This window comes from Thamnophis sirtalis, unplaced genomic scaffold, assembly GCF_051295495.1.
Source record: "Thamnophis sirtalis isolate CommonGarterSnake01/CBP01778 unplaced genomic scaffold, rThaSir2_p1.2 scaffold_3, whole genome shotgun sequence".
NCBI classification, from domain to species: Eukaryota; Metazoa; Chordata; class Lepidosauria; order Squamata; family Natricidae; genus Thamnophis; species Thamnophis sirtalis.
This window is the reverse complement of record NW_028261383.1, coordinates 173,227,913-173,255,861: the sequence shown is the minus strand read 5'-3', so window position 1 is coordinate 173,255,861 and position 27,949 is coordinate 173,227,913. Positions and strand designations below refer to the sequence as shown.

The 27,949-nt window shown below is 43.4% G+C and overlaps 1 protein-coding gene across 3 annotated transcripts; it reads left to right on the top strand.

The window, feature by feature from the left end:
- The first annotated feature begins 159 nt into the window (after positions 1–159).
- LOC106548500 (uncharacterized) lies at positions 160–20,664 on the top strand. Of its 3 annotated transcripts, none has more exons than XM_087710969.1 (2): positions 160–1,899; positions 19,258–20,664. In XM_087710969.1, the coding sequence occupies exons 1-2, from the start codon at positions 1,848–1,850 to the stop codon at positions 20,337–20,339; spliced, it is 1,134 nt and encodes a 377-aa protein (XP_087567095.1). In that variant the 5' UTR covers positions 160–1,847; the 3' UTR covers positions 20,340–20,664. The 3 variants fall into 3 exon arrangements, with proteins under 3 accessions (XP_087567095.1, XP_087567096.1, XP_087567097.1); XM_087710970.1 differs by lacking the exon at positions 160–1,899 and adding an exon at positions 11,127–11,352; XM_087710971.1 differs by lacking the exon at positions 160–1,899 and adding an exon at positions 11,184–11,265.
- The last annotated feature ends 7,285 nt before the right edge of the window (positions 20,665–27,949 follow it).

Below are 27,949 nucleotides of genomic sequence, written 5' to 3'. Positions count from 1 at the left end.
ACCATCTGTGCATGCCTCCTGCTTGGTGGGAAGAAAGCAGCTTGTATTTGTCTGCAAAATAGTTTCAGATTCTGAATAGCATGAGGTACAATTAGGCATTGATTGCCTCTTTGTGACATAGAGCCACCAGTATGCCCAAAACTGATCAGTTCTCCGTAGGGTATGGAAACCAAGTCTTATTTTCTCTGTCTTGCTAAAAAAATGCTATGTGAAAACCTTGATTGATCATATTAGATTGTTGGAAGAAATGTCCTTCTGGGTTCGGCTCCAAGTGGGGAAAAAGACACTGGAGACACGGAGACTGCTTGGAAAGATGGCTTTAATGGTGGACAGGACCACATGGCTTGAGCCCTGAACAGAAAAGGTGATCACATGCTTCAATGTTGGTGGAGAAGAAGAGAAGGAAGGGCTGAGATGCTGAAAGTCCCTGGTTTTATGCCCTCTCTGGCCTTTGATCTTGAGCTTGTATTCTGATTGGTTGTCAGACTCCCATGGAGCCATGCAGGGGCAACTCTCTAGGCTGCGTTTTGAATCCAGGTTTGGTTGAGTTCTCAGATGCCACGTAGGGAGTTGGGTAAAGTGCCAATATTATCATGCCTTAATCCCATCCCTCTGGAGCTGAAGGGGAGAACTCTTTGTTATGTAAGGTGGACTAGTTCAGGCTTTAATGGCCCATTGACAAAGTGGGGTGGGCAGGAAGCTGCAGGCAGCTATTCTGTCTTTTAAAACATGTTTCTTCCTTTTAACATCCAGAGAAATATTCTGCCTTTTCAATATTTCCTAGGATATTTCATTTTTTTTCTGGGAGAGGGCTGGGTGATAACTTCCTACAAGGTGATGCAAGTCAATATCTATGAGGCCATCAATTGATGGCACTAATAAAGGTATGTGGAAGATTATGATTTAGAATGCCAGAGGAGTAAATAGGAAGGGACAAAGATGAAAGGAAGGGATCTCTTGAGTCTGTGAAACTAAGAATAAAGGAAGGATGTAAAATAGGTGAATGAAAGTGTAATGGTCTGATGGAGTGCAGTCTTTGTGTTTTAGATTCTGGGCACAATTTCAGAGAGAGAGCCGAGGTGGCACAGTGGTTAAATGCAGCACTGCAGGCTACTTCAGCTGACTGCAGTTCTGCAGTTCGGCTGTTCAAATCTCACCGGCTCAGGGTTGACTCAGCCTTCCATCCTTCCGAGGTGGGTAAAATGAGGACCCGGATTGTTGTTGGGGGCAATATGCTGACTCTGTAAACCGCTTAGAGAGGGCTGAAAGCGGTATATAAGTCTAACTGCTATTTCAGGTCCTGATTGTCTGCAAAGCCCTAGATGACATAGGACCAGATTATTTATAGGACTGCCTGATCCAAGGGTACCTGCCTGTCCCAAAGGCTTCCCAAAAGGGGGGTGTGTGTGTGCACTCCAACTGATGGGACGGGGGCAATATGTTTTCTCAGTGCTGGGACCTGCGCTTTGGAACAATCTTTCCCCAATAAATGGTTGGGCCTGAACCTTCTTGCCTTTAGAAAAGCAGCTATCACCTGGCTCTTTCTCCAGGCCTTTTGATTACAATGAATAGACTTCCAATTGAATAAGTTACAGTATAGTTTAGCCCGAGTCATTATTTTATTATTTTAATTAGTTTCTAATGTGGTAGGTTGTTTTTCACTGGGTTTTGTGTTCGTTGTAGAAGATATTTGCATGCCATCTGGAGTCACACTGTTTGAGTGGCCAGCTAAATGCCCTTGATAAATATCTAAACAACATCAGTGGAAATTATTAGACCGTCAAATTGGGGAGTATTTGAAAAACTCAAACTGTTACTTATTCATATCATATTTTATTTCCAGATAGATGAAAAGCATACTGAAATACTGTGATTTGTATGGCATTGTGCCTTTCACAGGTGGGTGACAGTTGATATTTCTAGTTAGGTAGCAAAACATTTTGCTACACACAACAATGGAAATGTCAAAACATGGTTGAAATAAAAAAAAATTATATAGAGACCCGCAACACAAAGAGAGATGTTGTATATAGGCTTCAATTCATGAAAAGTACCGACAGAAGGATATAGCCACGTTTAGAGAAAACCAGAAATATTCATAGAAATACCAAGCACGTGTACTTTGATCTCCTAATCAAATTTTGTATTAATTGATATCTATTATACCAAGTTATTTTTTTATTAATTTTTTTTATCTAACACCTCTTTAGCATATGAACAAATTTCAACCATAGAGCTTTGGTTCTCTCTATATAGACCACATGTCTATAGTCTATGGCAGTGTTTCTCAACCTTGGCAACTTGAAGATGTCCGGACTTCAACTCCCAGAATTCCCCAGCCAGCATTCGCTGGCTGGGGAATTCTGGGAGTTGAAGTCCAGACATCTTCAAGTTGCCAAGGTTGAGAAACACTGGTCTATGGCAATTCACAGTTAGCAACAGGCTCCTAATCAGTTTATAAGTGTGACATAATGGCATGATGTGGTCCTTGATAAAACATTGTGTGCACTAAATAGGGTAGATTTATTTCCAATCTAGCATTATAAAAATGTATGTAATGAAAATAACCAATTAAACCAATTTTATATTATTTCATAGTATGTTTTGACAAATGCTCTTATAGTTGTAGGATAGTTGCCACTATCATATAAATTAGCATGTACCCACTAAAATACAGAAGAACAAACCTCTTAACTAGCAAATTGCTCGTTGAAATAATGGCCAGGAAAAGGGTTTCATACTCCTGCTCAAAGAACATGTGGTGGGCATGGCTAGGAAAGCTTTTTTGCCCAACATTGGTCTGTGCACCAGCTGTGGCCTTTCCTGAATCAGGACTCTGTGTGCTTAGTCCTGCAAGCCCTAGTAATGTTTTGGCTGGACTACTGCAATTTACTTTACATGGGGCTACTCCTGAAATGCATTCAGAAGCTTGAGTTAGTGCAGAGTGTGGCAGTGTGAACAGTCTTTGAGGCCTCTACAATGGCCCATGTTCCACTGCTACACGAGGAGCTGCACTGGTTGCTGGTTTGCTTCCGGGTCAGTTCAAGGGTCAAGGTGTTGGTTATGACCTTTAAAGCCCACCATGGCGTGAGTCCAGATTACTTGATGAACCGTGTCAACTTACTAGGCCAGGCGCATCTTACTAGTGCCAGCAAAAGAGACTTGTCTGTCAAGGAACTCTGGTCGGTGGGATCAAGGAGAAGTCTTCTCTGCCTCAGCACCAGGGGTGGGTTTCAAACATTTTTCGAACCTACTCTGTGGGTGTGGCCTCCTTTGTGGGAGTGGCTTGCCAGCTATGTGACCTGGTGGGAGTGGCTTGCCAGCCATGTGTTTGTTTTCTTTCTTTCTTTCTTTCTTTCTTTCTTTCTTTCTTTCTTTCTTTCTTTCTTTCTTTCTTTCTTTCTTTCCTTCTTTCTTTCTCTCTCTCTCTCTTTCCTTCCTTTTGTCTCTCTGTCCCTTTTTTCTTTCATCTCTCTCTCACACTCTTTTTCTTTCTTTTTTTCTTTCTTTCTTTCTTTCTTCCTTTCTTTCTCTTTCTTTCTCTCTCTGTGTCAGTCTGTCTGTCTCTGTGTGTGGGGGGGGGCAGTGGTGGGTTTCAAAAAAATTTTGGAGCCTCTTCTGTAGGTGTGGCCTGCTTTCCGGGTCCACTGGTGGAACCTCTTCTAACTGGTTCGGTAGATTTGACGAACTGGTTCTACCAAATAGGTGCGAACTGGTAGGAACCCACTTCTGCTCAGCACCGGAACATTCTGCCCCCCCCCCTCCCGCGGTGGAGATCTGCCTCCATCTTCCTGTTCCTCCATAAGTGCTGGCTCTGCCCATTGGCCTGGGGACACAATAGGGGAGTATCACATTGGAGGTGGCTATTATATTAATAGCAGAGCCCACCTCCCCCTTTGCTCCTCCTGCTGCCTCCCTGCCCATCTTTTAATTCATATTGTACTTTCATTATTTGTTTTTATTGTTTCATTATTTTACAGTAGTTCTATTTACCTTTTTTATAATTTTACATTCTACATTCTAAGCTGCCCAGAGTAGCCCCACCGAGAGATGGGCGGCAAACCAATGCAATTATCAAATGTAATAATAAATAAGTTATTGAAGAAACCTCCAATATGTGCCATCCAGCCAAACATTGTGGCTTTGATTCTAAAACAAATTCTCTCAGCGGGTCTTTCAATCTACAGTATTTTATGGTTCCTTCAATACAGTACATCAGTGTTATTTCTTCTGTAATATTAAAGGAAGTATTGCATTTGGGGCTTGGTTCCCATGATGTTTCATTTTATTTAGGATTGGGAGAACTTTGGATGGGCAAACAAACAATGTCCATATTTTGCTTCTTTGCATTTCTTAAAATGAAGCTCGTTTCCTTTTTCCCCTGTATAATAGCGAAGGGGAAGGCTACAGTTTTACAAAAGGAACTCAACCATTAGAATCACTACTAGGCCGTGTCCCACAAACTAAAGATCTAGCTTGGCTTGCTTTCCTGTAACACGAAGAGCATTGGTCTGTAAAACAGTGAGATATGTGCATCTTCAGTATTTTGCACAGCACTACATTCCGTCCCTTTTCCAGGCCTGCTGGATAATCCAGCAATCCCTCCCTTCCCAGTTGGCTTGGCTATGAGCAGCTAATCCTAGTGCAGAGAGTGAGGACAGGCAATAAGAAACACTATAAATAACCACCTGGGAACATTAAGTTCTATGCTGATGCATGTTATATAATGAATGCACTGCTATGACCTCCCCCAACCCACTGTACACACATGTTCACCCTCCTTGCTGGTCTTTTATTTCTTATATTTAAAAAAAACAACTTATCATTCTTCATCCTTCTGCCATTCTACTTTTTCTCTTTCCTGGAGTGGCATAAGACATTTCGAGGGGAAAAATATCACTCTAGTTTTCTCACTGTTTTTAGAAGGCGCTTTTAGTGCATTTCAATGGAGTGTAGAGCAACCACAAAAAAAAAAAAAGAAAATCAGATGAATCTGCTCACAATGACTAGGTTGCCTTTCCTTATCTTTCAGGCTCCCCTTGTCTCAAACCAGCTATCCACAGCATTGTGCTTTAATTCAAAAGCAGGATTCTCCCTAATTAACATAAAGGACCTCGTTAGAATTTACATTGTTCTTTGTTTCATATTGATAATCCTTTCCTTGGATAGAGCTGTCACGTCTCGAAATTCACCACAACTTTTTAGAGTGAATTTCAGCTACCCATTCACAGGTCAGATAAGAGAACGAGAGGATCCAAGTGTTATTAAGCATACTGTATTTATTTATTATCAAGATTTATATGCCGCCCAATCCCAAAGGACTCCGGGCGGCTTACAAAAAAAAGATAGAAAAAAAAGAGAGAAAAAAAGACAGTTTAAAATCACAACATAAATTCATTCTAATCGGGGCTGGACCTCAACAGTGAGGTCAACAGCCCCAGGCCTGCCGGAACAGCCAGGTTTTTCAGCTTTCCTGAAGGCCATGAGAGTGGGCGAGGTCCGGATCTCTGGGGGTAGCTGATTCCAAAGAGTTGGAGCCCCTCCGGGGGCCTGCCAGCCGGCACTGTCTGGCTGACGGCATCTGAAGGAGGCCCAATCTGTGGGATCTTACTGTATGCACCCAGCCTGATAGCATGGCACCTTAGCATATGTTCTTCATGGGTAATAATGTGTTGTTTCTGTTTTCTCCCTACCTCATCTGTGGGTTTTTTTTGTTGATGTTTCCCAGCTGTTATGAAACGATCTGAGATACAGTACAAGGTATACTGGTTTGATGCCAGTCCCTTACATAACAGTAATAAGTGCTTGCGTAATCTATGGAGCGTGTTTGCAAGAGAGAGGCTGGGAAAGAGGTGGATTACATCAAGTACACCTGCACAATGCGATGGCAGTTTGCCCATTTGTTTGAAGTACCTTCCACCTGGCAAAAAAAGTTAATCACATCCTGGATCAGCGCTTATGTAATCCTAGGAGAGGATTAAGCGAGAATCAAAATCTCGGTTTCACTGGAACCGCACTGCCAAAACAAACACAAGCTTGAGCTTGCAAGTAGATACTGAGGATATAAGGCATTTACTGTACACCTCATATCTGTAACTCCATTTTTTTGTGTTCTCCTTTTGGGCCATATGGATTCACAGGTTGGAGTCATGCTGTAATACTGCATGATAGAAAACATATTTTCAAGGTTCTCGTGTGTTTCACATTCAGATATTGCTTTCGCACAATTTCCAGCACTACAAATCGAAAGATATTGTAAAACTAGCCACTCTATTTCATTTACTTATTTATTTTATATGGTTGCGCTCAAAGACGACAGGCAGACAGACTTAAAAGGAAAGAACTTTATCAGTCCTGGCTCACACTGGCTGCGAGCCCAAAAATAAACATAAATAAAGTCTCTGGCAAGAAGATAACAGAATGCAAAAACAAAGATCTCTTACGGCCAAACCAGGTGTACAGAAAGAAAGCAAATCACTTCTCCAAGTGTCTCTTTGAATCAGGGTTACAGAAAGCAAATCACTTCTCCAAGTGCCTCTCACAAACAAACCACGACCGATGAACCATGAACCATGAACGAACGACGAACGTTGACTTCTGCAACCAGGGCGTGGCACCATCAGTCCTTTTATCTCCAGAAGACGACACTAACGAGCCCCAGCTGCATTGTTATTCCTGCATCCTGACTCAACTCACAGCAAACTGCTGCTGAGTCACAACAGTTGCCTATCTCAAACAATGATCCTAGGTGGCTCAGAAACAATCAAAAACAGGAATAAACACACACCCAACCGTCCCACCAGCGCTTAACGGATGTAGTGCACTGAAAAAGCAACAGAAAAAAAAGATGAGAATTGCAAACAGATGATGGCCCTTTTTAAATCCCACCCCTCCCCCTGCAGCTGCAGTGGAGAAGCCTTTATTATGTAAAGTGGACTAGCTTTGCCTTTTTAATGGCCCATTGACAAAGTGGGGATGGGCAGGAAGCTACAGGCAGCTATTCTGTCTTTTAAAACATGCTTCTTTCTTTTCACATCCAGAGAAATATTCTGCCTTTTCAATATTTCCTAGGATATTTCATTTTTCTGGGAGAGGGCTGGGCGATAACTTCCCACACTAGCTACTGTAAATAATTATCATTTTAACACACACAGACCATACTTGTTCCATTTTGTTTGCCTCTTTCATTTCACCTTCCTCCCATCAGTACTAGTTTCCTAGAAGGTGCGAGTAAATTATTACCTGCTGTAGGAAGCTGCCAGAACCACAGAGTGGAAGAGGTGATGGAAGAATACAAAAGGACTGATGGTGGGAAAGTTGATACACAGAAGAGAATCAGTGGAAAGCTGGTTGATCACATCAATACCTACAGGATCAAGTCTAGATGCACTTAATTTTTCAGAAAATATAATAATAGTAATAGTAGCTATAATGTTGGATTTTTTAAATGCTTAAATGCATTTTCAGTGATTTCAAATTAATCTCAATATTCAATTAAACACAAAATATTATTCATTCTTTGCTCACCATTAGGGAAGGCAACTGAAATATTGTGCAATTCTACTTAGAATTACTGAAAACACATAGGAATGCATTTTTAACTTACATGTGGGTCTCTAGAGGGCTAATTCAATTCAAAATAAAATCACAGAAAGTATCTCAAGAATTATAGTCCAAGTTCAACTTTGGATACCTGTCAGTATTTCATCCCTCTGTTTCATTTGGCCTCTCTTGATTCCTATTCCAAAAGATGAATGCAAGTTGCTTAGTGATGCTAAGTGATACATCACTTAACAGCAGGGGTGTCAAACCCAATCATGTCGCGGACTGGATCGTAATGTATTGTGACATTTTTTTCCCTTTGTGAAGCTGGGATGGGTATGACCTGTGCGGGCCATATCCGGCCCATGAGCTGCCAGTTTGACTGACCTGCCTTAAGAGTTTATGCTATTCACCTCCCTTAATTGCATTTCAGAAACTAGTTCTATACCGTATCAGTAAAATGTTCTGAGTGCGTATACATTTGGAGATAAGTCCAATGAATTGTATAGGAACTATAAGTAGTCCTTGACTTATAACCATTCATATAGCAACCATCTGAAGTTACAACAAAGTTAAAAATAAGTGACTTATGGACTGGTCCTTGCACGGATGACCACTGCCACAGTATCCCTATGATCATGTGATTACAATTCAGGTGCTTAGCAACTGTGCGATTCGCTTAACAACTGCAGCAAAAGACATAAAATCGTGTGTGACTCAATTTTAACTGCATCACTTAATGATGGAAGTTAAAATTGTGGTTGTAATACAGCTGGCGAGAGAGAAAGGACCATTTTGCTACTGGAAAGACACTGGTTGATAATGCCACTCGATGATAAAAATTAGCTAACTTTTGATGATTAATAAGTAGGGATTTTAGTATTTTCTGGACTGTTTTAGATCATCATTGAATGTTTATTCGTTAACATATAATTTACTATGATATTAATAATGAAATGATAACCTTAATTAGGATAAATAACCGGGCCATAAATTGTAAACTAATATTTGGTGAAAAGACTTATAAAACTTGCAAATTATTTGTTCAGATCTTGTTATGATAATAATTTGGATCAGAAGAGAGGAGATGTGATATAAATAGCAAACAATTGGTTTTTTCCCCCTTAACTATAATAACGAGAAGGAAGTGTTAATGTATAATTTTGGTGATTATTAACTAGAAATTCAACATCTTTTAGATTGTCTTAGACTTTAAATGGTTATTTTGTTAATACTTATTAATAAATTTCTGTTTAGAGATGGTTATAAAGGTAAATCTCTCTTGGGCCTGTTGAGAGGAGAGGTGAGAAAAATAGTAAATAATTTTTTAGCTAACTACAATAACAATAAAGAAATGTTAATGGATAATATTTAATGATACCTACATACAGTTGTATGTAAAGGTAAAATGGACAGAAGTGTTAATCTGTGAGTTGGGGTGGAGGAGAGGGAATGTTAGATATTTTTTAAATTGATTTTCTCTTAGAATATGGTATAAAGATGTAAAGTTATGGCAGATTCATTGAGACTGGGAAAAAAAATGCCAGTAGGTGGTTGTGTTTTTAAAATCCTAATTAAATGAAAATTGTGGTATAGTGACAGTAAAACATACTAAATTCTATAATGTACAACCTAAACTGAATAAAATATATGTAACAATTTGTGGAAGAAACGCACGAAATGTACCTGTAACCAGTGGATACGCTTTCTACAAGATGTAATGAAAGATTATTATTTTTTTGTGCTTTTTTCCTTAATAAAAACAATAAAAACTTTTTTAAAAAATTGTGGTTGTAAGAGGGTTTCCATTACAGGGCTGAAACATGCATAGAGGAAGACATACCTTCAATTTATAGCCCACATATATTTTGTTGACTACATTTGCATTATTCGGGTGACCCTGAGGACACATAAACCTCCAAGTGTGTCAACACCTCTCTGAAAGGATGCAAATGACCAGCTGTCTGTAAGAAATATAAATCCTTACCTCCCCCCCCCCCCCAGCCCCATAAGAGCCGGGGTGGCGCAGTGGTTAAATGCAGCACTGCAGGCTACTTCAGCTGACTGCAGTTCGGCTGTTCAAATCTCACCGGCTCAGGGTTGACTCAGCCTTCCATCCTTCCGAGGTGGGTAAAATGAGGACCCGGATTGTTGTTGGGGGCAATATGCTGACTCTGTAAACCGCTTAGAGAGGGCTGAAAGCCCCATGAAGCGGTATATAAGTCTAACTGCTATTGCTATTGCTATCCAGTCAGAGCTGAAGAAGCTTCTTGGATGAGAAGCGAAACATCTTCAAAGAAAAACCAGAAAGTCCAGTTGCCTCTTGAAAAAAAGCATCTTTGGGACAACCATGAACTGGATGGCAGAGAATCTCCATAGAGCTGAAAATGACTTTCAATGGCACATAATCAGCCACTCCAGACTGCCTCATCCTTTCTTTTATTTTTGACAACTTTTGCTTATTTTAAAAACATGTTACCCTCCTTCCCAGCAATACAGTCAAAGATCCTTTGGCCTAAAAGAGCAGAGGTGGTGCAGTGGTTAGGGTGCAGTACTGCAGGCCACTTCAGCTGACTGTTATCTGCAGTTCAGCGGTTCAAATCTCACCGGCTCAGGGTTGACTCAGCCTTCCATCCTTCCGAGGTGGGTGAAATGAGGACCCAGACTGTGGGGGCGATATGCTGACTCTGTAAACCGCTTAGAGAGGGCTGAAAGCCCTATGAAGCGGTATATAAGTCTAACTGCTATTGCTATCTATCCATCCATCCATCCATCCATCCATATCTATCTATCTATCTATCTATCTATCTATCTATCTATCTATCTATCTATCTATCTATCTATCTATCTATCTATCTATCTATCTATCTATCTATCTATATCCGTCTGTCTGTCTATCCATCCATCCATCCATCCATCCATCCATCCATCCAATCTCTTATTTATCTATCTATCTAGAGCCGAGGTGGCGGAGTGGTTAGAGTGCAGTACTGCAGGCCACTTCGGCTGACTGTTCAGCGGTTCTAATCTCACCAGCTCAAGGTTGACTCAGCCTTCCATCCTTTCCGAGGTGGGTAAAATGAGGACCCGGATTGTTGGGGGCAATATGCTGACTCTGTAAACCGCTGAGAGAGGGCTGAAAGCCCTATGAAGCGGTATATAAGTCTAACTGCTATTGCTATTTGGCCCCTGTGAACGGGGAGGGGAGAGGAAGGGGAGGAGGGGAACCCGAACTGGAGGCTTTGAACGAGGAGAGTCCTGGCAGATTCCCCAGCCGGAGGCACCGGCTTCTTGCTGCTGTGCTGTTATTTGCTGACTGCGCTGCCTGTTGTCCTCCGGAGGCTCCGGCGAAAGCCGAAGCGGTGGAAGTCGCCCGGCGGCACGGAGCCAAAGGTTCCTCCGGGGGCAGCCCGAGGCGGTAACGCAAGACACCCCGGTGTGAAACACGAGCCGAGCCGCTGGCCTGGCTCGGCGGCTCCGCGCTTCCTTCCCTCTGGCCGGCTGCCGGAGTGAACTCGGGTAAGGCGGCGTCCTCGGCTGAACTCCGCTCGGCGAGGGCGTCTCCGATGCGCTGGGGAGGCGCCTCTCAGGGGCGGAGGCGAATTGTCGCTGCGGCGCCCCCCCCCTCCGGTCCCAGACTGCGCAGCGGACGCCCTCCGGCCAAGCGAAGGGACGCCGCCGGGGCGGAAGGGAGACGCGGGCCCGGCCGCAAGACGCCTTTGGGTGGGCTTCTCTCTCTCTCGGGGGCCGCAGCAGGTCGATTGAGCCCAAAGCCTCGCGGGTTCTCTTTGGCTTCCAAGCTCTTAATGGGTGGGTGTGTTGTGTTGTGTTGTGTTGTGTTGTGTGTGTGTCAAAGTGACGCTTGTACACGTCGCTCTCCTGTTTGATCCCAGATCTTCTTGCTCCAAAGAATCTCAGGCTTGGGAAGGGAGACTTATACTCCGTCTGCGTTTTTGTGTGTTTGTGTGTGTGTGTGAATCTCAGGCTTGGGAGGAGAGGGTTATACTCCGTCTGTTTTGTGTGTTTGTGTGTGTGTGTGAATCTCAGGCTTGGGAAGGGAGGGTTATACTCCCTCTGTTCTTGTGTGTGTGTGTGTTTGTGTGTGTGTGTGTGTGTGAATCTCAGGCTTGGGAGGGGAGGGTTATACTCCGTCTGTTCTTGTGTGTGTGTGTGTTTGTGTGTTTGTGTGTGTGTGTGAATCTCAGGCTTGGGAGGGGAGGGTTATACTCCGTCTGTTTTGTGTGTTTGTGTGTGTTTGTGTGTGTGTGTGTGAATCTCAGGCTTGGGAGGGGAGGGTTATACTCCGTCTGTTTTGTGTGTTTGTGTGTGTTTGTGTGTGTGTGTGTGTGTGAATCTCAGGCTTGGGAGGGGAGGGTTATGCTCGGTCTCTCGGTTACTCGGAGGTTACCCGTAGTTACGAACAATTATTACACCTTCGCGTGTCAGGAGGCTGTGCAGGATATGTAGGTCGCTCCTGTTGAGAACTGGGTCAACCCATCCCTCCTCCCTGCGCTTAACGACCGAGGAGGCTTTTCCCAAGGGCAGCCGCGCCGCTCCGCTCCTTTGTTCGTAGGCTTGTAGGATCTTCCTCTTTGCCCCCTTTCATTCCGTCCCGCCGCCGCCGCCGCCCTCTTTCCCTCCCGCTGCCCCTCCGCCGCCTCCCTGCCTTCCGCCGAAGCGCCCACGAACCCGTTATGAGCTCTACGGAGAACGGAAGGGAAACACCCCCCCCCCAGCGCCCCCATCACCATAAGGCCTGCCCGGCTTTCTCCACCGATCCGTGGGAACAAAGAAAGCAGCACCCGCTTCCCCCCCCCCCCTCCCCAGCTCCCGACCAGGAGATGCGTTTCTGGATCTCTTTCCATTCAAGGCTTGGAGGTCCCTATCTTATTAGGGACGGGAGATGCCTCTGAGCATGTGCAGAGAGAGAGAGCGTGCTTCCCTTGGACTTTTGAATGGCTAAGCAAAGTTTTCTCCCATCTGCCACTTGGCATAAGAGGGTTTTGAGGAATTGGAAGATAAACTGTCTGTGAACAAGTTTAAACTTACCTGGTTATTTATCTCTTAAAAAAAAAAAAAAAAGAAATTAAGGGATGAAGTATATGATTTAAACAATGTCAAATCATTTTAATCATAGGAATGTCGATATGCTTATATAGTTTGCTTATATAGTACTTCGTGACCCGTCAAAACCGCGGTCCACTAAAGCACGCCCAATCAAAGCGCGTACGTGACGTCATCAGCAGCGCGACAAATAAAATTAAAAATAAATTAAATTAAAATTAAAATAAAATTAAAGCAAGCCGATTCACATAAAGGTAAGGGTTAGGGTTAGGGTTAGGTTAAGGGTTAGCCTTAGGTTTAGCGTTAGGTTTAGGGTTAGGTTTAGGGTTAGGTTAAGGGTTAGGGTTAGGGTTAGGTTTAGCGTTAGGTTAAGGGTTAGGGTTAGGGTTAGGTTAAGGGTTAGGCTTAGGGTTAGGTTTAGGGTTAGGTTAAGGGTTAGGGTTAGGGTTAGGTTTAGCGTTAGGTTAAGGGTTAGGGTTAGGGTTAGGTTAAGGGTTAGGCTTAGGGTTAGGTTTAGGGTTAGGTTAAGGGTTAGGGTTAGGGTTAGGTTAAGGGTTAGGCTTAGGGTTAGGTTAAGGGTTAGGTTTAGGGTTAGGTTTAGCGTTAGGTTAAGGGTTAGGGTTAGGGTTAGGTTAAGGATTAGGGTTAGGGTTAGGTTAAGGGTTAGGGTTAGGTTAAGGGTTAGGCTTAGGGTTAGGTTTAGTGTTAGGTTAAGGGTTAGGTTTAGGGTTAGGTTAAGGGTTAGGCTTAGGGTTAGGTTTAGGGTTAGGTTAAGGGTTAGGTTTAGGGTTAGGTTTAGCGTTAGGTTAAGGGGTTAGGTTTAGGGTTAGGGTTAGGTTAAGGATTAGGGTTAGGGTTAGGTTTAGGGTTAGGTTTGGGGGGGTTAGGGTAAGGTTTTCGCTTTAATTTTAAATTTACCGCTCACAGCATGCCGTTTTCATCACGCTGTGATGACGTCACGTACGCGCTTTCGTCGAGCGCGCTTTAGTCTACCGCGGATTTGTGGTGGAACCATAGTACTTGTGGGTGCGGAATATTGTGACACCACAAAGTGCCCGCAGTGATGATATAAAGTCGGGAAGGGAGGGAGGGTTGGAGGGGGGAGGGTTGCGGTGCGGGGAGGGAAAGGGAAATATTTGTAAAATTTATTAAAACTCTTCAATTAAAAAAAGCATATTACATCTTATTAACTGATAAATTGTTTATAATCTATGTGACATGTAATTTGCAGATTACATGCACAAAACCTGCAAATTACATGTCACATAGATTATAAACAATTTATCAGTTAATAAGATGTAATATGTTTTTTTTAATTGAAGAGTTTTAATAAATTTTACAAATATTTCCCCTTCCCTCCCCCCACCCAACCCTCCCCCCTCCAACCCTCCCTCCCCCCCAACTTCCCAGAGCAAAATACAAGGTATAAACATTTAACAATCATAACTAATATAAGCTAACTAACTATATAGCATCCTCCCTCCCTCTTGTACTTTAACTCCCCTTTTATTAAACTAAATTTAGATAAATTATAACATTCCTTGTTCATTCATAAGCTAATTGAAATTTCTTAGTATGATATTTATTTTGAATGTAATCAATCCATCTTCTCCATTCCAGCTTGTATTTCTCATCTGAATGGTCCTTCAAATATGCTGAGATTTTCGCCACCTCTGCTAAATTTACTACTTTTAACGTCCATTCTTGAATAGTAGGGAATTCTTCCTTCTTCCAGTACTGATAATTGTAATATGTTAACAACCCATTGTGTTTGTTGAAACCTTCTGAGATTGGTTCCACCACAAAACCGCGGTAGACAAAAGCGCGCTCGACGAAAGCGCGTACATGACGTCATCACAGCGCGACGAAAACATCGCGCTGTGATCGATAAATGTAAAATTAAAGCGAAAACCTTACCCTAACCCCCCCAAACCTAACCCTAACCCTAACCCTAAACCTAACCCTTAACCTAAACCTAACCCTAAACCTAACCCTTAACCTAACGCTAAACCTAATGCTAACCTAACGCTAAACGTAACCCTAACGCTCTAAACCTAACCCTAACCCTAAATCTAACCCTTACCTTTATGTGAATCGGCTTGCTTTAATTTTATTTTTATTTCAATTTTTAATTTTTTTCGTCGCGCTGTGATGACGTCACATACGCGCTTTCGTCGAGCGTGCTTTTGTGGACCGCGGTTTTGACGGGTCACGCTGAGATTGCCTGAAATTTTTTTGATGAATTGAGTGAGAAGTTCCTAAATTCAGATCCCCTTTTAAATCCTATATTAGTCTAGTGGTCCAGCCACTCTTAAGTATCTGACGAAGTGAACTGTATGTCAAAAAAAGTGCTACTAGGCTTCTGATTTTTTTGGTCATCATAAACTAATCTAGCTCTTCTCATACAATATCTGCAAGTGGTGATAAGAACAGTGTAAATTTTAAGAAATACTACAGAAGCAGTGTGTGGTTTAATGCTGTAGCGCTGTGCATATAAAATCCCCTGGATTGATTAAAAAAATGTATATTTTTTTGTGGAATTCTCTTCACTTACCTAGATGCAGTTCTAACTACTCAAACCTCTATCGGAAGCCAATATTCTGTAGCCAGTCCATTTGTACTCAATGGAAGATCCACGTTGGAGGAGATCAGGAGTATGTTGTATTTCCTCTGAAATTGTTCTGAAACATTAGACCTAGTGCAGCACGTGACTCTTTTTAAGTACGGAGGCGTGCGCAGAATCCATGCTGCTGCTATGGTCATCGATGTTGTTAGATGTTAGAAAAGAACTTTGGGCAATGCCAGTAGAAGTATTTCATATTCCTTCTTTTCCCAAATGATAGATAGGTCAGAATAGAGCTGAATATAGAAGAGCCGAGGTGGCGCAGTGGTTAGAGTGCAGCACTGCAGGGCACTTCAGCTGACTGCTATCTGCAGTTCGGTGGTTCAAATCTCACCGGCTCAAGGTTGACTCAGCCTTCCATCCTTCCCAGGTGGGTAAAATGAGGACCCGGATTGTTGTTGGGGGCGATATGCTGACTCTGTAAACCGCTTAGAGAGGGCTGAAAGCCCTATGAAGCGGTATATAAGTCTAATTGCTATGGCTATTTGCTATAATATATTGTTGGCTCTGAGTTTGGAGTGTTATGTTTTCAGAATAAGGCATAGCTATCTTAAAACATTGATTGCTTCACGAGTTGCCACTCAGTAGCCTGAAAATCAAGGCTCCCCCCACCTACCCCAAGGCTCAAAAATGCCTCTCTTAACTATCTAGTCAAGGTTCTGGTCTCAGCCCTTCCCTGCAGAAATGGCTACCTATGACCCAGATTCCACTGGCATAGGGTAAGCATCAGTCAACAAGCAGGAATCAATGTTCACAAGAGGAATATGGAGTTCTCCTTCTGTACTCATGAGGCCTTTTCTCTCTTGCACCCAGCCGTGACCCAAACATGTCCTACCAATGACTATTTCCTCATGATGGTAGAGTGCAGCACTGCAGGCCACTTCAGCTGACTGCTAGTTCAGCGGTTCAAATCTCACCGGCTCAAGGTTGACTCAGCCTTCCATCCTTCCGAGGTGGGTAAAATGAGGATCCGGATTGTTGGGGGCAAGAGGCTGACTTTGTAAACCGCTTAGAGAGGGCTGAAAGCCCTATGAAGCGGTATATAAGTCTAATTGCTATTGCTATTTGCTATAATATATTGTTGGCTCTGAGTTTGCAGTGTTATGTTTTCAGAATAAGGCATAGCTATCTTAAAACATTGATTGCTTCACGAGTTGCCACTCAGGTAGCCTGAAAAGCAAGGCTCCCCCCCCACCCCCAGGCTCAAAAATGCCTCTCTTTACTATCTAGTCAAGGTTCTGGTCTCATCCCTTCCCTGCAGAAATGGCTACCTATGACCCAGATTCCACTGGCATAGGGTAAGCGTCAGTCAACAAGCAGGAATCAATGTTCACAAGAGGAATATGGAGTTCTCCTTCTGTACTCATGAGGCCTTTTCTCTCTTGCACCCAGCCGTGACCCAAACATGTCCTACCAATGACTATTTCTTCATCATGGTAGAGTGCAGCACTGCAGGCCACTTCAGCTGACTGCTAGTTCAGCGGTTCAAATCTCGCTGGCTCAGGGTTGACTCAGCCTTCCATCCTTCCGAGGTGGGTGAAATGAGGACCCGGATTGTTTGGGGCGATATGCTGACTCTGTAAACCGCTTAGAGAGGGCTGAAAGCCCTAGGAAGCGGTATATAAGTCTAACTGCTATTGCTATTGCTATTGCAGTTCAGCGGTTCTAATCTCACCGGATCAAGGTTGACTCAGCCTTCCATCCTTCCGAGGTGGGTGAAATGAGGACCCAGATTGTTGGGGGCGATATGCTGACTCTGTAAACCGCTTAGAGAGGGCTGAAAGCCCTAGGAAGCGGTATATAAGTCTAACTGCTATTGCTATTCCATCCTTCCGAGGTGGGTGAAATGAGGACCCGGATTGTTGTTGGGGGCAATATATGCTGACTCTGTAAACCGCTTAGAGAGGGCTGAAAGCCCTATGAAGCGGTATATAAGTCTAACTGCTATTGCTATTGCTATTATTCCAAACTCGTACTTAAGGCAGGTCAAATTTGTTTTCGGTGGCTCTAGTTTTGCTGCTGAACCTTTTTTTTTTTAATTGAAATTTTTTGGAAAAAAAAACTTTTACAAATGTTTAGGTTTAGGTTTAGGGGTTAATTTTAGGTTTAGCGTTTACAGCGTGCTTCTGTCTCCGCGCTGTTGTCGCCCTGTGATGACGTCAGCTATGCGGTTTCGTCGAGCACGCTTTAGTCGAACGCGGTTTTGTGGTGGAACCCTGAAGAAGACACCCCACTCCTTTGGCTGATAATTTATAGCATCACCTAGCCATTGCAGATTTGTCTGCATTAGCATGTAATCACCATAGCAATCATTGAACGAAGCTATAAATCACTTGCATGGATAGCTACAGTATATTGTGCAGCATTTTGCAGCCCGTCATAGCTATTACATGTATGCTCTGTAGTTCTGCCAGTTCAAGGCCTTGCGGATAAGTATTTCAACTCTGCCAAGTTGAAACAGCACACGAGGGAAGTAAATAACATTAGGGACGGCCCTAGGAGAGCAAAGTTGTGGCTTTTCTGGTGATTTTGTTAACTGAATTGAGTTTTTGCCAAGGCTCCTTCAACAGGATAGCATGTCTTGTCCTGTTCTTGGACAGGATGTAGCAGATGAACTGGGTAATAGGGGAGCCGTGGGTGGGAGAGGTGGTGGCGTGTTCCCAGTTACGACAGAGCCTGGAATGCAGAATAAGGAAATAAACCGTTTTACTCTTTTTTAAAAGCCAGGCAAAGGGTTGAAGATAAACACTTCTATTTGCTCTTGGAACCTGGGCTGATTGTAAACAGTAGAATCCATAGTGATATTGCTCCCTGTTTCTGTCACTTATTTTTCTAATGTGTTTTATATATATAAAATATAATTTTATATATGGTTTTTTTTTAATTTGTGCTGATAAATAAATAAAGGGAGACTAGTATAGATCTATTTCAAGCTGTTTAGCTCTCATCAGCTAGCCATACCCTTACTGGGATTTGAACCTGGGCTATATTACATACTAGGCAGACATCTTAGCCATTAGGCCATAGGCTCTTATCTGTTATCAGCGAAGACAGGGTGAAAGGTATCTATTGGATTTTTACAAATCTAATTATACACACACACACACACACACACACACACACACACACACACATATATATATATATATATATATATATATATATATATATATTACAACCCCCGGTATGCCCAAATATGGGAGGAAGATCACTACTTCCATTCTCTGTCCTTCGGCTCGTCACAAGAGACCATCCAGACAGAACCCAATTTTTTTTTTACTGTTGCCTTTTTGTTACATTTGTTATATTTGTGCTGATAAATAAATAAAGGGAGACTAGTATAGATCTATTTCAAGCTATTTAGCTCTCATCAGCTAATATATATATACCTCACGTGCTACTGTGGCTGAGGAACCCATCCTTTATTCATGAATTAAATTTTATGTAATGTGCTCTACCCGATCACAGCTTTAATGTGATGTTACCCAATGCTAGTGTATGGATTTTGATTTTGTTTCTTATTGAAGAATCTTTCCTTTAAAAACAAAAAAACAAAAAAAAATCTCCACCGTGGATAGTCTTTAAAGAAATCCATCACAGCGCAACAACAGCGCGGAGAAAAAAGCACGCTGTAAACGCTAAACCTAAAATTAACCCCTAAACCTAAACCTAACCTCCCTAAACCTCATCCTAACCCTTAACCTAACCCTAAACCTAACCCTAAACCTAACCCTAAAGCTAACCCTAAACCTAACCCTTACCTTAAGTTGAATCGGCTTGCTTTCAAAGCGCTATTTAAAGCGCCCTTTTTTCTCCGCACTGGCTGTTGTCGCCCTGTTGATGACGTCAGCGATGCAGTTTAATCGGGCGCGGTTTAGTCGAGTGTGGTTTTGTCGTGCCACGCCAAACAGCAGGCTGGCTGTATGCATGTCCTTCTCTTGGACCTTGCTGCCCCTCCCGAAGTAGGTACACTGAGGAAATCCAGCTGTAACATGCTCTGATTTGCTTTCCTTCTTCTCATCTTGCAGACTTTGGGGAGATGGATCTGCCTTTAGAGGAACCTCCAACCCAGCCTCCCTCAGAACCACTACCCGCACCTCCAAATTCCACGCCGGTGTGTGAGCTCCAGACTGCCGTGTCTTGTTTTACAGAGGAGACGGCGTCTTTCCTCTCCGTCAATAACTTGTTAAGCCAGTCCTTGCTCAGGGCAGCTGGCAGCCTGGGGGCCCAGCAGAAAGATCAAGGGGTGCCCTCGGCCATGGCCCGGCGCAAGCGTGAATTCACCCCAGATGAGAAGAAGGACGATGGCTACTGGGACAAGAGGAAGAAGAACAACGAAGCGGCCAAACGCTCTCGAGAGAAACGGCGGGTCAGTGATTTAGCCCTGGAGGGACGGGTTTTGGCCCTGCTGGAGGAAAACGCCCGCCTGAAGGCAGAACTCCTAGCTCTCAAGTTTCGCTTTGGCTTGATCCGGGATCCAGTAGATCAACCAGCACTTACCCTGGCCGGTGAACTCCATCGGTCAGCCACTCTGCCCCAGCACTTCACAGGGGCTCCTGAACTACCCCACTACCCTGGCACCTTCCACCCGGAGCCAGCTACCAGTTCTGAGGACTCTGGTTTTTCCACGCCAGGAAGCTCCAACTTGGGAAGTCCTGTCTTTTTTGAGGAGCGCGACAGGACAGAGGAAGGAATTATGTATGAGAGGCATTGCCTAGTCCCCGAGGCTTCAGCTGATGGAGCTGATCTGGGCCGTGTTGGCCGTTACGACTCTGGGGAGAGCGTCAAAGGTCTTCCCCACAAGTTGCGCTTCAAGATAGCGGTAGGGTCAGAGGAGATAGCTGGAGAACAATCTGGACCTTGCCCACCTTCTTCACCAGGAGGAACATGGAGAGGGCTGGTGACACGGAAAGAGGCACCAAGCCCAGGGTGTTCTGCAGGTACCCTGGCAGTTGAGAGTACTTGTGAAACGGAAGTCCCCGGGGGCCCTCGAGAACCTGAGCCCCAGGCAGAGAACCGCTCCCTCCACTGTCAGCTGGCCTCCCTTTCAGCTGAAGTGGCCCAGCTGAAAAAACTCTTCTCCGAACAAATCCTCATCAAGATGAATTGAAGTGGGGAGGCAGGTAGAAGGAAAGGGGTCACTTTTTCTCCCCTTCTTTTTTCTAGGACTACCAAGTATTGGCTGCAAAAAATTGAATGACCACTAGATGGTAGGAAAGAGCTAACTTTTTATTCATTTCTTTGCTGCTGTATGAAGTGGTTCCACCACAAAACCGCGGTCGACTAAAGCGCGCTCGACGAAACCGCGTACCTGACGTCATCACAGCGCGACGAAAAAAGCACGCTGTGAGCGCTAAAGCTAAAATTAATCCCTAAACCTAAACCTAACCCCCCGAAACCTAACCCTAAACCTAACCCTGAATCTAACCCTGAACCTAACCCTGAACCTAACCCTAAACCTAACCCTGAACCTAACCCTAACCCTTAACCTAACCCTAAACCTAACCCTTAACCTAACGCTAAACCTAACGCTAACCCTTAACCTAACCCTAAACCTAACCCTAACGCTTAACGTAACCCTAAACCTAACCCTAACCCTTAACCTAACCCTAACCCTAACCCTAACCCTAAACCTAACCCTTACCTTAACGTGAATCGGCTTGCTTTCAAAGCGCTTTTTAAAGCGCCCTTTTTTCTCCGCGGTCGTTGTTGTCGCGCTGCTGATGACGTCAGCGACGCGCTTTCATCGGGCGCGCTTTAGTGGACCGCGGTTTTGTCGTGCCACGGTATGAAGTAGTCAAGAATCGTGCAGCCCAAATCTTCTATCCTTATTTTCCTCTTTTACCCCATCTTCCAGTGCTTCACATGCATACATTTGCATACATTTGCATACATTTAACCCCTGGGAGTTTACTTTTGTTGTAAAGATTTGCATTAAGGGAAGCCCTTCCTCCTTTCCTGCTCTTTCACATTCTACACATTGATTTCCCGTACATGTATAGTTAAGGGAGGCCACCCAGCGTGGGAATGCTTGGTTCAGTTTTGGTGGGGTGAATGGGGGCACAGCTACTGCTGGTATCCCGGAGAAAAAGATTGATGTGGCTCTGCAGTTTGTCAGCTTTTGGGGAACTGTCCTTTTTGCCATACCTAAGAAAGATGACACTCATCCAGATCGGCTCCAGTTAGATACACCTGTCCTTAAAAAGCAGGCGTAGCTACCCAGGTGCATTTTGGATGCTAGAAATGCGGATCTGAGGGGAGAGCCGAGGTGGCGCAGTGGTTAGGGTGCAGTACTGCAGGCCACTTCAGCTGACTGCTATCTGCAGTTCAGCGGTTCAAATCTCACCGGCTCAAGGTTGACTCAGCCTTCCATCCTTCCGAGGTGGGTGAAATGAGGACCCAGACTGTGGGGGCGATATGCTGACTCTGTAAAACCGCTTAGAGAGGGCTGAAAGCCCTATGAAGCGGTATATAAGTCTAATTGCTATTGCTATTGCTAAAAGCTCTTCCTTATTGATCTCCAGCAGCTGTTACACAAGGTGTATATGTTCTGCAGAAGACCGTTTGATCAGAGCTATGTTAAATGGACTGCAAAACTCTGAATGACCACTGGGTGGCAGACGAGAACCATTTAGTGATGGCCTTGAATTTTGTATCCTACATCTGGTTTATTAGTGCAAGAAGTGTGACCATTAAAACAAGCCATACAATACAACATAAAATTTAAAATATAAAACGCGATCAAAATACATAACAATTGAAACAGACCTTGCCCGGGAACTAGTAACATTCATTGCATTCTCTCGTGCTGCCATGAGGTTCTCAAGTGTGTGTTGATCAGGATACAAAGGGCAGGTATACAAATGTGTTGTCTGCCTGTCACCACAGTTGTCAAGGAGCCTACCCGAAGAATGTGTGCTGTTAACACATTTGGGTGTCCCCTGGGCAACAGCTTATAGCTGGCTAATTGATCCAGAAGCATCTGAAGGGTAGTGCGTTGTTAGAGCTGGTAGCCCTAAATATGGTCTTCCATGAAGCTAGGCGTGTACTATATTCCTTTAAGAGTTACATTAGTGGCTCTCGTGATCTGGAATTCTGGGAAATAATCATTAGAAAATTGTTCCTGAGACCAACTAGATTCCAAGCTGCCTTTTGTAGCTTCTTTCTCCACATTCGGTTTGTCTAGGGAGACACTCGAAGTAGATCACAATGCGTGACCCGACAAAAGGGCGAACGACAAAACCGCGCCCGACTAAACCGCGTCGCTAAAACCGTGACGTCATCAATGAGCCGACAACAGCGCGTCGGCAGAAGGGCGATTTACAAAAGCACGTTGGCAGAAGGGCGATTTAAGTTAAGGTAAGGGTTAGGTTTAGGGTTAGGTTTAGGATTAGGTTTAGGGTTAGATTTAGGGTTAGGTTTAGGGTTAGCGTTACGTTTAGGGTTAGGGTTAGCGTTATGTTTAGGTTTAGGTTTAGGGTTAGGTTTAGTTTTAGTTTTACAGCGCACTTCTGTCGCCGCGCTGTTGTCGCCGCGATTCAGCGCTCATTCGTCGGAGCGCTTTAGAATACGCGGTTTTGTCACCGCGGTTTAGTCGGGCGCGGTTTTGTCGTTCGCCCTTTTGTCGGTGAACCATCACAATGAACATTCAGGTAGTCCTCAATTTATAAACATTTGTTCAGCGACCGTTTGAAGTTACAACAGTACCACTGGTGCTTGTACTTCCAACAGTTCCAGCATCTCCCAGTCATGTCATCAAAATTCAGGCGCTTAGCAACTGGTATGTATTTACAACAGGTGCAGCATCCTGGGGTCGCCATTTGCGACATTCCCACATGGCGTCCGATAAGAAAAAAAATCAACGGGTAGCGCCCGATTTGCATAACAAATGTTCGATTCGCTTAACAACTGCAGTAATCCGGTTCACTTAATAATCACGACAAAAAAAGTTTGTAAAATTGTGCATAACTGACTTAACAACCGCCTTGCTTAGCAATGAGAATGCTAGTCCTAATTGTGGTTGTTAGTCAAGAACTACCTCTGCATCAGCTGTCAAGATGGGTGAACCCAGGAAAATTAGCAAATTGGTTTAGAGCAAGGCCTCCGGATTTCTCCTTACTTTTCCCAATACTTCAGATGTGCCTGGACGTGACCCGTCAAAACCGCAGTCCACTAAAGCGTGCCCGATTAAAGCGCGTACCTGACGTCATCAGCAGCGCGACAAATAAAATTAAAAATAAATTAAATTAAAATTAAAATAAAATTAAAGCAAGCCGATTCACATAAAGGTAAGGGTTGGGTTTAGGGTTAGGGTTAGGTTTAGGGTTACGTTAAGCATTAGGGTTAGGGTTAGGTAAGGGTTAGCGTTAGGTTTAGCGTTAGGTTAAGGGTTAGGGTTAGGGTTAGGTTAAGGGTTAGGCTTAGGGTTAGGTTTAGGGTTAGGTTTGGGGGGGTTAGGTTTAGATTTACGCGTTAATTTTAAGTTTACCGCTCACAGCATGCTGTTTTCGTCGCGCTGTGATGACGTCACGTACGCGCTTTCGTCGAGCGCGCTTTAGTCTACCGCGGTTTTGTGGTGGAACCGTGCCTGGAAACTGACTCTGAGGTTTGAGAATGTGCTAAAAGTACTCTGCACATGCTCCCGTTCTCTTCTTGATTCATATTTCATCTGTTTCAGTGCGAAAATTTGACATTGCAAGTATTCGTTGAAGAACTGTTAGCTGTTTTTGAAGTTTGTTGTTTCAGTGATTTAATAAACATTTGGATGACTGTATCCTCACCATGTATTCCTTTTTGAAATATGAGTACCATACTGTATTTTAGTAAATATTTTCAGTTGTCAGCAGAGTGCTAATGTTTTTTTCTAACTTTCCCATCGCTTCCTCCTCCATTTTTCTCCTCCAGGATAGTCTTGAGTGGTGAAAAGTTGAATGAAACTCTTAATAGCTTCTGTCTGCAGTCCTAGGAACCTTCTATCTGGGAGAATGAAAAACATGCCTTCATATAATTTATTGTGGTGATACCTCTGTTTAAAATCCTATTTTAGATTTGACTATAATGGAAAGAGACAAGTCTCCCTCCCACCCAATTTCATCTGGAAAGTGTATACACTATACATACACAGACACGGAGAACAATTAAGTGTGTCCTCTGGCAACACTAATGCCGCATATAACAGATAATCAGGCTGTATGACCTACTTTCTATTCTATGAAGAGGCAGCGTCTATCATTTCTGAAATGATAGTCCAAAAAGCCAACTAAGTCTTCTACAACTAGGTTTTTATTTCTGCAAGTATTAGAATTTTAGTTCCCATATTAGCCAGGGATCGTAGGAATTGTAAGTTTGTAAGTTTAATTTTATTTATAGGTCGCCCAATCCCGAAGGACTCCAGGCGGCTTACAGACGGGAAAAGAAAGAAAATAAAAGAAAATAAAAATAAAATAAGACAAGTTAAAACGACACAGATACATTCATTTCAGTCGGGGGTGGACCTCAACAATTGACGTCTTCTGGACTGAAGGCTAGTCTTAACTGCCTGAAATGAGCCTTCTGTCATTTTGTACAGAAATGTAATCTGAAATCAGCTCTCTCTTTTCTCATTGCATAATTTTTGCGGAGGTGAAAAAATCAGAAATGTTTGCTTTCCCACGAAAATTACTGCATATAGAAAGACAAACTTACGCAATGAAATTTGAATGCCTGTATCCTAGCTATAAAAACTAGAAGCAAGTGCTTCATTTAAATTTCTTTTACTCTGTTTGGAGTAAAATATTTCTTTGGAAGGATAAGGCCGTCTATTGCTTATTATTATTAAGATAGTTTTGATCGTTTTCAAAAACTTTCCAGAAGTTTTTGTCGGAATATCTCTACTTGGCTGCCTCTTCTTACCCACCCATTGGGAACAGAATCAACCATAAATGCCTCCAAGGGTGCGATCATCTCCAGATGTGCAAGTCCAAGCACGATGGGCATTGTGGCCTGAAACATCTGTAAATGTTGGGGCCAGAAAGCCCGCATGCCGTTTAGCTTATTTTTCTCCATACCTCTTCCATTTTTTCCATTGTGTCCACTTGATTGAAGTTAATTTTGCAATGTCCTGTTATATTCCGGGAAACACCGGATCCCCTGCATTACACAGCTGTAATAAAGAGAGGTACCTGCAGGACAGGTTAAAAAAAAGTCAAGAAGACAGCCATGACAGTGTGATGGAAGCTCTGTTTTTTTATGATTGGGCAGCGTTTTGATCACACCATTGTGATCAACGAGCTCCCTGTTGAGATCCGGACCCTTACTACCCTCCCGGCCTTCCACAAAGCCACCAAGTCCTGGCTGTTCCAGCAGGCTGGGGGGAGCTGAGAAGCATCTGCCTCCACGGAAATTGTGAATGTTGGTTTTGTTTTTAATTATGTTGTCTTTGTCTTGTTCCCCCCTTTCCCTTGTCTTTTGTGAGCCGCCCGGAGTGGGCGGCATACAATAAATAAATAAATAAATAAATAAATAAATAAATAAATAAATAAATAAATAAATAAATAAATAAATAAATAAATAAAATAAAATAAAATAAATAAAATAAAATAAAATAAAATAAAATAAAATAAAATAAAATAAAATAAAATAAAATAAAATAAATAAATAAATAAATAAATAAATTGTGGTTTTCACCTTGATTTTTTGCTTTCATTCAGAATAGGAAAAAAAAAATTAAACATGATTCAAATATAATAGATAAAACCACAAACAAAACGTTGTGCCAAGTGCCACTTGCTTCCATGATCCTTGTTTCTGTAATCAGTTGCAACAAAGCCATTGCCTTACACCTTCAACCCAGAAGTTGAGACGGGTATATATAAATAAAGTACAAATAAAGTTAAACTTTCTGCTGATGTGGAAGAAGAAAACAAAGCAATTTTTTTTTAATGTAGTGGCTTCTGACAATAAATGTGCTGTCTACGCAGTGAGAGTTTAAAATTTCAAGGGCAATTTGTTCCTGGAGGCAAACGAGTTACTCCAGTATTTTTCATGTTTTAGCATGCTGGCTGGGGAATTCTGGGAATGGAAGCCCACGCCTCTTAAAGTTGCCAAAATTGAGAAACATTGACACACTCATTGTAGAATCATTGAAGAGGAACCGGATTGATTTGACTCGACTCTTGTGCCTTAACTATTGGCTGCTTCCCCCACCCCCCACCCCTCAGTTAAACTTAACTGCTTCTGCACCTTTTCAGACTTCCTTTTCCATTCTTTGCTCCCAAGATCTGTATTGCACCAACTTGACTTGTACTAAGGTCAGGGCTGCCTCATGGAATCGTAGCAGAGCTGCTCTTAGGATTGGGCAGGTGATAAGGAAGAGAAGGAAGCAGAGAAGAGGTGATGGAGGATGCAACTATAACTAGATAGACAGATAGGCAGCCAGATAGACGGATGGATAAAGAGAGAGAGATACGCAGGCAGATAGACGGATGGAGAGAGAAAGAGGGAGAGAGGGAGAGATACCATAACTAGATAGACAGATAGGCAGGCAGGTAGACGGACGGAGAGAGAGAAAGAGAGATAGGTAGGCAGGCAGATAGACTGACGGAGAGAGAGAGAGGGAGAGATACCATAACTAGATAGACAGATAGGCAGGCAGATAGACAGACAGAAGGAGAGAGAGAGAGATATCATAGCTAGATAGACAGATAGGCAGGCAGATAGACGGATGGAGAGAGAGAGAGAGAAAGAGATAGGTAGGCAGGCAGATAGATGGACTGAGAGAGAGAGAGGGAGAGGGATACCATAACTAGATAGACAGATAGGCAGCCAGATAGATGGATGGATAGAGAGAAAGAGAGAGAGATAGGTAGGCAGGCAGATAGACGGATGGAGAGGGAGAGAGGGAGAGAGGGAGAGGGATACCATAACTAGATAGACAGATAGGCAGCCAGATAGACGGATGGATAGAGAGAAAGAGAGAGAGATAGGTAGGCAGGCAGATAGACGGATGGAGAGGGAGAGAGGGAGAGAGGGAGAGGGATAGCATAACTAGATAGACAGATAGGCAGGCAGATAGACGGATGGATAAAGAGAGAGAGATACGCAGGCAGATAGACGGATGGAGAGAGAAAGAGGGAGAGAGGGAGAGATACCATAACTAGATAGACAGATAGGCAGGCAGGTAGACGGACGGAGAGAGAGAAAGAGAGATAGGTAGGCAGGCAGATAGACTGACGGAGAGAGAGAGAGGGAGAGATACCATAACTAGATAGACAGATAGGCAGGCAGATAGACAGACAGAAGGAGAGAGAGAGAGATATCATAGCTAGATAGACAGATAGGCAGGCAGATAGACGGATGGAGAGAGAGAGAGAGAAAGAGATAGGTAGGCAGGCAGATAGATGGACTGAGAGAGAGAGAGGGAGAGGGATACCATAACTAGATAGACAGATAGGCAGCCAGATAGATGGATGGATAGAGAGAAAGAGAGAGAGATAGGTAGGCAGGCAGATAGACGGATGGAGAGGGAGAGAGGGAGAGAGGGAGAGGGATACCATAACTAGATAGACAGATAGGCAGCCAGATAGACGGATGGATAGAGAGAAAGAGAGAGAGATAGGTAGGCAGGCAGATAGACGGATGGAGAGGGAGAGAGGGAGAGAGGGAGAGGGATAGCATAACTAGATAGACAGATAGGCAGGCAGATAGACGGATGGATAGCGAGAAAGAGAGAGAGAGATAGGT